Genomic DNA, 8,644 nt, shown 5'->3' on the forward strand with positions numbered 1-8,644 from the left:
CTACTCGTAAAAACTATACTGTCCTATCTTTGCAAGGCTATGATTTAGAGTACTTATAATTATTTTCTTTGAAAACTAAGTCTGATATTCATTCTAATACAGATGTTGCGGGCACTTCAGCTGTGGCTCCTCACCTAGCTCAGATAGCCCACATCTGCTGCACAGTTGTTCACTAACCATTGCCAAATTACACTGCTCTAAAGATGATGGACCCTTCCACTAGGCATGGCAATAAGCAATGGATCTGACTGTGCAACCCAAGGACAATACTAGCATTGCTGGTGCTCATGAGACTCCCCCCTGATGCTTGGGTAGAGATGCAGAAGTCCATTAGTTTGGATGTTCTTACCTATTAGATTGTCCCAAATCTCGAGACCAACCCAATCGGGGCCCAGCAGTTGCCCTCGTCCCTCCTCGTTTGAATTCAGTTTCAGACATGTCATCTGGGTTGAATGTAGTTGACTGACTTCTCCTAAGTCTGAAGAAAAGATATAACACACATTGCCTTGTATTTGACCTGAGGAGGCCTTAGACTAAGCGGAACATTTGTAATCGGTGTATACATTTGAGTTACTCCTCTTTGTCTGTCATTAGAGTAGACATTTGGATTTAAAGTTTGAGACCCAATGAGTTAATGAATCTCAAATCACAATCTTCCTTCCAGAAGAGGAACACGGAAGCTTTACAATTTCATATCCATTTTCAGCCAACTTTCCATTTCTTCCTACGTTTGAACAACATATAAGACAAAGTCCATTCCACTTGTTCACCCTGTTACTTACTTTCCAAAGAGTTTCATGATACCTCGGGATTTCTTTTTGGAATCTGGAGATGATGGGGACATCTGGAAGGGGCCGCTCCCCTGTGAACCTTTTGGCCGAGGAGATACACCAGCCAGGTCTAGGTGCTCGGCTGTCTCCTTTTCTGTTTCAGCTATTCCAAGAAGAGGAAACAAACTCAATGAATTTTAATATAGAAAATGAGCATGATTAGAGGTTAGGTTCTTGGCTTTAACAACTGGTAAGAATTCTTCTGTTGGCCTATAAACCAAAAAGCACCCTGTTCTACTCTACATCAGTTGTGTGTAAAGTCAATTAACTTAAGAAATACAACACCTTTGAGATCCAAATTCTTTCCTTAAGTAATTTAATTCGTAATGGAATTATTCTCAATACTGCTATACCATTTGGTATTGCTGACTATCTCCTACATCCTTCGGGGTCATCATCTTCCTTAGCTTCTTGGCATGACTCTCTCCTAGATCTGCTATCTGATAGCTCCTTCTTTGCTATAGCACCCTGTTTTCCCCTCCTCCTCCACTCCACTCCAAGATTCTTTTCTAAGTTCCCTCTGCAGGATCTCTTGACAAGCCCACCCACTCTATGCTCAGCACTAAATGATGGCTTCACTCATTGATAAGCAGTTGGCATCAAAATCTATGGGGCCTCATCTTTCTCTCCAGCCTCAGTATCTGCTGTGTATATTCCCAGTTCAGTGTGCCAGGGGTATCTCGGACTCAGCAAAATTCCCATACAATTTTTTTCTGAGTCTTTTCTTGATGTCCTTATTTAATATTTCATTGATATTAATATGTTCCTTGCACTCCAGTTCAAACTCTCTGTCATTTTCTTTTCATTTCTTCCTTACCTTTGGCATTTATTTCAAATCGGTTACCAAGTTCTGGCAATTCTTTATTCCAGAAATGTTTTTTTGTTCATAACCTATTACATCCTAGGCACTGAGAGAAGAATAAACTGAATATGAAATTTTTTTGTTTGATATAAAATTAGTGTCTGTTGATTCTGCCTTACAAAAATAACATCCAAATTTGCTACTCTTGGATCTCCAAGCATTAACTATTTCAGTTCTTTTAGCTGTTCCTTAACGGGTGATCCCACACTAGCAAACACAAGGGCTACTGTTTCTTCAATGTGAGTTTTTACACTTTTATCGAGGAAAGTAAAAGTTGTACAAAAATCACAGGAGCAGTGTCTTAGAGAGTGGTAAAGGTTGCAGAGGTTGACTTTTCTATGAAGCAGAGCTGTGGTTATAGGTTACAGTAAGCAGCATTTTCCTCTTAGCATTGACAATACCTTTCTAAGAAAGGTAACAAAACATTTGAAAATAGTTATCTGGATGAATCAGTTTATTTTATTCATCCAGTGTTCATTTTAGACATTTAAGGCTACAAAGAGAGAGGAGTCACCTTTGATGACCCAAGTGAATAGATATGTGGATATCAATACAAGGTAACAGAGCCCGTTGGGAAAACCCAAAGGAACTTCCCATTCAAATCCTTACAGCCATGATGGGTATTGATGTTCCTGAAAAGTTGCCTACCCCACCCGCATTTCAAAAGCATCTCATTTTTACGTTTAGACTTTTTTTTCCTTCCCCCTCCAGGAAGCCTGCCCTTTAAAGAGGAAAACTGAACTTCTTCCTCGGAAAATCACTTTGGGGGCAACTCCTCAAAGAACACATTGAGTTACCTGTGTCATCAGGAAATGTTCCCTCTATCTTCAAAGCAATAACATGTCAGGAGAACGTTCCCCTAAGAGAATTAAGTCTAAAAAACCATTTTCAAACTCTTCCACAGATCTCTCTATTTGGCTAAAAATGTTTCTTTTTGGAGGCTAGGGAAAATGGAAACATGGGGCAGGAACAGCAAGGACCTGGGAGTCAGCGTGAGAGGAACTGTGCTTCAAGGGTGAAAGCTGTTTAAATGCCAGGACACGCCTGCCCTGCACTCAGAGGGATGCTGTGTGCGCTGGATCCCCCCAGTGCTGCTCGCAAGGTGTCATTAGCATTGCTTACAACAGCATTTCCGCTTGAAAGCAAAGGTTCTACAGAGAGTCCTTCTTAGCAGAAGGTGGAAAGAACCCTCCGGAGTAGAGAACTACATTTTTTGGTTGCTGCCAGCGCGCTTTCTAGAGATCACAGATGCCAAGAGCAGGGATTAGCCCGGTTTGGAGCGCAGCGCTAGCCGAGCCTGGCATGCAGGGGTACGATACCTAAGGTGGGTGCACTGGCACTTCGTGTACGATCTTCAGATATCCCAACAACGCACACAATCACACGCAGCCCAATGGAGAGAACACAGGGGAATGACAAAATGAAACACAGATGAGACTCCTACTCCCAAAGTACACACGGTGGAGGGAAGGCGAGTTCCACGCGACTCCACGAGCAGTGTCAACATGGGGTTAATTTGTCCATGGGAAAAATAGATGGGAAGCTGGTTACAATGAAGTCAGAGGGAATCACGGTTTTAGGTCTTCCTTTTGTGTACACCCCAGAAGAGATAGCCAGGGAGTCTACACAGAGCTACCTTCAGCAGACCACTGAATTAAATCCACAGAAGCATTTTTTTTTTTTGCTAATTTCCTCCCTACATCATTCACCTTCATTTCTGAGAAAGAGAAATGCATAAATAGATGAGTCGGGGAAAGGAAGAGACTGTTCTCTTCCTTGTTGTGATGGAATTCGGGCAAAGGCGTTTTGGCCAGACCTACCCAAGTTCGGCGCACTTGCTGTCCTCTTATTACTTTTTATTTTAAAGAAGCCACGACCAAAGGAAGATCTGCCTTTTCGGGTGCCAAAGGGGTTGTCATCCAAGCAGGCATCGTGCCCTGGGGCTTTGGGAGGGAGGGTCCCAAACGGGCTGCTTTCTACCGAAGCTTTATCCTGAGAGAGAAGTAAAAATAAATGAAGCAACACCAATGCACATAATTATGAGCACCTGCCAGGCACAATAATGAATATGTTACATATGTGATTGCACTTAAAGGAATAACTAAACTAGTACATTGATTACGAATACCAAGTGCCACATGAGAAGTTTAAAAAGTCAATTCTGAAAGCTACTTAAGAAACAACAAAACATGCTTGTCACTAACTTATAATTCATATTTAAATATTAGGGACTTTAAAAATTAGGATAGATACAGAAATTCTCAAGTGTTCTTTGCCTTATCTCCCCCCACCCCCCAAAAAAAAACAACATAGAGATAAAAAACCAGAATAACAATAGACTTCTTTTCCAATAATTATGACACAGATCTGGCTATGAGACAGTTCAGTCTTTATAATATAACTGCATCTATAGAAGCCCAATACAGCATAATATACTTACTCCAGAAAGCAGGCATTATTCGCAAGCATCTACACAGGCAGTATAAGGAGATTGTACTTCAATTATTTTAAATATTCTCCTCAAATAATTAATAAAATGAAGGTATAATAAGCAACTGTTTAAACTATTTTTGAAATGAGATCCTGGGATATATTCATATCCTGCCTGGAAGTTACTAAATTTGGATTAACAATTTTCAAAAACTGTGATATATTCAGATACACTTACCTAAAACTAAACTGACTCTAATTAAATTGTTCTTGGTTGATTCAGAAGCTACTTCAGATTTCTACAGTATTTCAGAACTTCCACTGTGATTAAATTATGCTTTTCAATGCTGCTTATTACTTTTAGCTTTCTGGTTATTTGAACTGGCAATTATAGTATCATGGTCTTTTATATGGTTTCAGTATCATGCAACAATGCTTTTGTTTGGATGCTCTCATCTCTCTAACATCTCCTGCCCTCTGTTTCTTCCGAAGTGGAGAAAAGGGCAAGGGGATGGATATAGGCTCTGAAGGTGGTTGGTTCTACATATTTACTGCTCATAGTAACTAAAAGTTTACAGATGCCACAGATTAGTGGCACTAATATTCATGTCTTAGCACTGATGTCAAAAGCACTCCGCTATTGAGTTGGCAGGGCGAAAAGAACAGAGGATGGCTTTAATTACAGCTGTGCCCGCTGTCTGTGCTTCCTCAGTTCTACCTACACTATGACTCAAGGCACCGAGAGCCAATAGCCAAGAAATTGCATCTGGAAGTAGCCCGTCTACCAGACGGTAACCTCTACGAGGCTAATGATCGAAAATCAGAGGAAAGAAGAACCAGAGCACATCTCAACGATGCCTCTAAAATAGCAGATTGTTTGCTGTAGGTGGACAGTGGTTGCATAAAATAAACCCCTGGTGATCTAAGAAGGGCTTCCTGTGAGGTCAAAGGAAGCCCAGTGACAATCGCTAAGAATGCTAAACTGCGTGACTGAGTTTGGCATTTTCTTTTTGTTTTTCCAATAACCTATTGAGGTGAAATTCATGTAACATAAAAGTAACTATTCTAAAGTAATGCAGTGGCATTTAGTACATTCACAATGTGTTGCAAACAACAATCTCTATCTAGTTCCAAAGGCCTCCATGTTCTAAAGGAAAACCCCTTGGCATTAAGCGGCTTCTCCCCATTCCGCTCTCCTCCGCCCCTGGCAACCACCAACCTCCGAGCTGTCTCTATGAATTTATCTAGCCTGGATGTTTCACATAATTGGAATCATATAAGACGCGATCATTTGTGTCTGGCTTCTTTCATTTAGTATGTTTCTGTGAGTTTTGTCTACTAGAGGCATTTAAGCAATCTTATGCATTAGAAGTCTAAAACATTTTTACATTGCAACCTGGACATGAAAATTACCTCTGGAGGCTTCTGAAGAGACTCCTTTTCCTGTTCAAAACAACAACAGTTAAGATTGTTATAGGAATCCCTTATATATTCATAGTTTGTCACATACAATTCCATAAATTAAAATAAATTTACATATATATCCCAGCTACAAAATGTTTCATTTATTTCCAACAATGTTTTATTATTAAAGTCTCTATTTTTGTTTTTATGCACTACTTTCAATCCTTCCTATCATACTTCTTGATATTTATCCTTAACCCAATCATTTCCTATTATCTAATAATTTTCCGTCAAGAAACCACAAGCTCTTCTTAAGAGTTTTACTTGCAACATGGGAAAAGATGAAGATCCCTAAATATTTTCTTCTCAGGGTAACAGACAGGAAAAAAAACAACACAGAACCAACCCCATCTGATGACTCTTTCTTCAGATTGCCCAGGCTGTTAGACTTCTGCAGACTTGAAGTTCTAAAAATAACAATAATAATAATTAGGGTTAATAATAAGTGGCTCTGGTGCCACTGTTTTTAAGTAGGATATCTTGGAAAGAAACTAGAATTGTGTGTGGGTTGAATCCTGGTAATAAAAGAACATCTGGATTCCGGCAGTCACTTATGTGCTTAAGAAAATTATAACATTTAGTTCTTTTAAAAGCAGGGGTGGTTAACTGTCCTGCCAATAACTGTAAACGTCCTGCACATGTTTGAGTAGCTGGAAAAACACTTAGGACTATTCTTGTGATGTCAATATTCGAAAATTTAAACCAGTTTTCCGAGGCCTAATGTTAGATCCTTTGCATGTATACCTTTATACACTGGGAACTTTTTAAGTATTCATATACTATCCTATCTAATAACAGACAAACATGGTAATTGACCATACCTTCGCTACACCTCCCATTGGCTAATCAGCACAATATGCAAATTAACCCAACCAAGATGACGGCCAGCAGCCACGCACTGAAGCGAGCAGGAGGCTTGCTTGCTCCAGTGATGGAGGAAGCCAAGGTTCCCCACCTGCCACGGCCCAGCTCTGAGCTCTAAAAGCTAAACAAACCCCAATTATAGAAGCTAAACAAACCCCAGCTACCTGCTTTCAGCAGGCCGTGGCCTCAGAGCTGGAGCGAGCAGGAGCCGGCTCTCAGCTCCAGTGACAGCAACAAAGTTTCAATTATAGAAGGTAAATAAATCCCAGAATAAAAGAAAAAATGAAAAAATGGAGAGGCTGGGAGCTTCAGTCGCTGGCCAGCCTGAAAACGGCCCTCAGCCCCTCACCCAGACTGGCCAGGCACCCCAGTGGAGACCCCACCCTGAAGGGGGTGTGGCCAGCCTGAAAACAGCCATCAGTCCCTCATCCAGACTGGCCAGAAACCCCAGCAGTACCCTCTCCCTGATCCAGGACACCCTTCACGGCAAACCAGCTGGCCCCCACCTGTGCACCAGGCCTCTATCCTATATAGTAAAAGGGTAATATGCAAACTGACCCTAACAGCAGGAAGACTGGGAATGACTGGTCACTATGACACACACTGACCACCAGGGGGCAGACGCTCAATGCAGGAGCTGCCCTCTGGTGGTCAGTGCGCTCCCACATGGGGGAGCTCTGATCAGCCACAAGCCAGGCTGATGGCTGCCAGTACAACGGTGGTGGTGGGAGCCTCTCCTGCCTCCTCAGCAGCGCTAAGGATGTCTGACTGCAGCCTAAGTCTGCTACCCTCTGGCAAGTGGACATCCCCCAAGGGCTGCTGGGATGCCAGAGGGATGCCTGATTGCCAGCTTAGGCCCAATCCCCCGGGGAGCGGGCCTAAGCCAGCAGGTGGTCATCCCCTGAGGGTCCCAGACTGCAAGAGGGCACAGGATGGGCGGAGGGAACCCCTCCCCCAAGTGCACAAATTTCTGTGCACCAGGCCTCTATTTTACATATAATCCTCTAATTAAAATAAAGGATGCAGCCCTGGCCAGTGTGGCTCGGTTGGTTGGGTGTCATCCTGTGCACCGATAGGTTACTGGTTCCACTCCCGGTCAGGGCACATGCCTGGGTTGTGGACTAGGTCTTCAGTAGGGGGAGTGCAGGAGGCAGCCAATTGATGTTTTGCTCTCACACCAATCGATGTTTCTCTCTCCCTCTCCTTTCCCCTCTCTCTAAAAATCAATTTAAAAAATCTCTTACAAAAATAAATAAAGCATGAAAATTTTACTTTTCAATTCTCAAAGAAAGCGATTTTCTGAGTCTGACAGAGCACTTCATTTGTAATTCTGATCAAAGCATAGTAGAGGAATTGCTCTTACTGTCCGTATAAATTCATTTGCTATCCTCATCACAGCAAAGTGACACTGTAAACATTCGGAGGCTCTCTCTTTCACAGGATTAGCATTCAGTTTTATAGAGCTGGTCTTATTTACAACTGAAGGCAGGAATATGTTACTAGTTTCAAAAGAGGGAGGAAAAAAGTAATGCTTTTGCTCAAAGAAACAGAATAATATAAATACCAGGTGTACCGGTTAATAATGTGGATTTTGTAATCAAAGAAAACATGATCATTTCAAGAGAAACATCAAAAGTGCTTTATTCAAAGTAATGTCCATCGCTAGCTATACATTTCCCCCATCTTTCAGGTAATTTGTGGGTACCATCTCAATAGAACGTTTTTTGTTTTGAGGCAAACCATTCAGAGACCCAATTTTCCACTTCTTCGTACGTTTTGAAATGCTGCTTATAAAGTGCGTGTGCCATCAATCAAAACAAGTGGTAATCTGAAGGAGCAAGGTCTGGTGAATACAGTGAGTGGGTTAATACTTTCCAGGCAAGATCTTTTAACGTGTCTTTAACTGGTTTAAATATGTGATGGTGCGTCATCATGAAGCAAAATTACTTTGCTGTCTTCTGGCCCATTCTGGTCGTTTCACAATCAAATCGCAGTTCAAATTGATTATTTGTTGTCAGTAGCGATCAGTATTAACGGTTTCACTGGTTTTAGAAGCTCATACTACACCACACCTTCCTGATCCCACCAAACGCAGAGCATTGTCTTCTTTCTGAAACGATTTGGCTTTGTAGTTGATGTTGATGGTTGATCTGGATCAACACATGATTTTGTGCGTTTGGGAGTCTCAAAATAA

The 8,644-nt window shown here is 41.7% G+C and overlaps 1 protein-coding gene across 1 annotated transcript in view; it reads right to left on the reverse strand.

Moving 5' to 3' along the window:
• The window catches only part of PPFIBP1 (PTPRF interacting protein, binding protein 1 (liprin beta 1)), an 86,564-nt gene that overhangs the window by 11,342 nt on the left and 66,578 nt on the right, over window positions 1-8,644 (reverse strand). Inside the window, exons 14-19 of the mRNA XM_006758931.2 lie at window positions 5,933-6,052; window positions 5,536-5,565; window positions 3,513-3,684; window positions 3,012-3,044; window positions 783-933; window positions 350-478 (exon numbers count right to left, since the gene is read on the reverse strand). Of these exons, the coding sequence (XP_006758994.1) occupies window positions 350-478; window positions 783-933; window positions 3,012-3,044; window positions 3,513-3,684; window positions 5,536-5,565; window positions 5,933-6,052 (635 nt within the window). The remainder of the gene's footprint in view (window positions 1-349; window positions 479-782; window positions 934-3,011; window positions 3,045-3,512; window positions 3,685-5,535; window positions 5,566-5,932; window positions 6,053-8,644) is intronic.

The sequence above is a fragment of the Myotis davidii genome, unplaced genomic scaffold, assembly GCF_000327345.1.
Source record: "Myotis davidii unplaced genomic scaffold, ASM32734v1 scaffold535, whole genome shotgun sequence".
Classification (NCBI taxonomy): Eukaryota; Metazoa; Chordata; class Mammalia; order Chiroptera; family Vespertilionidae; genus Myotis; species Myotis davidii.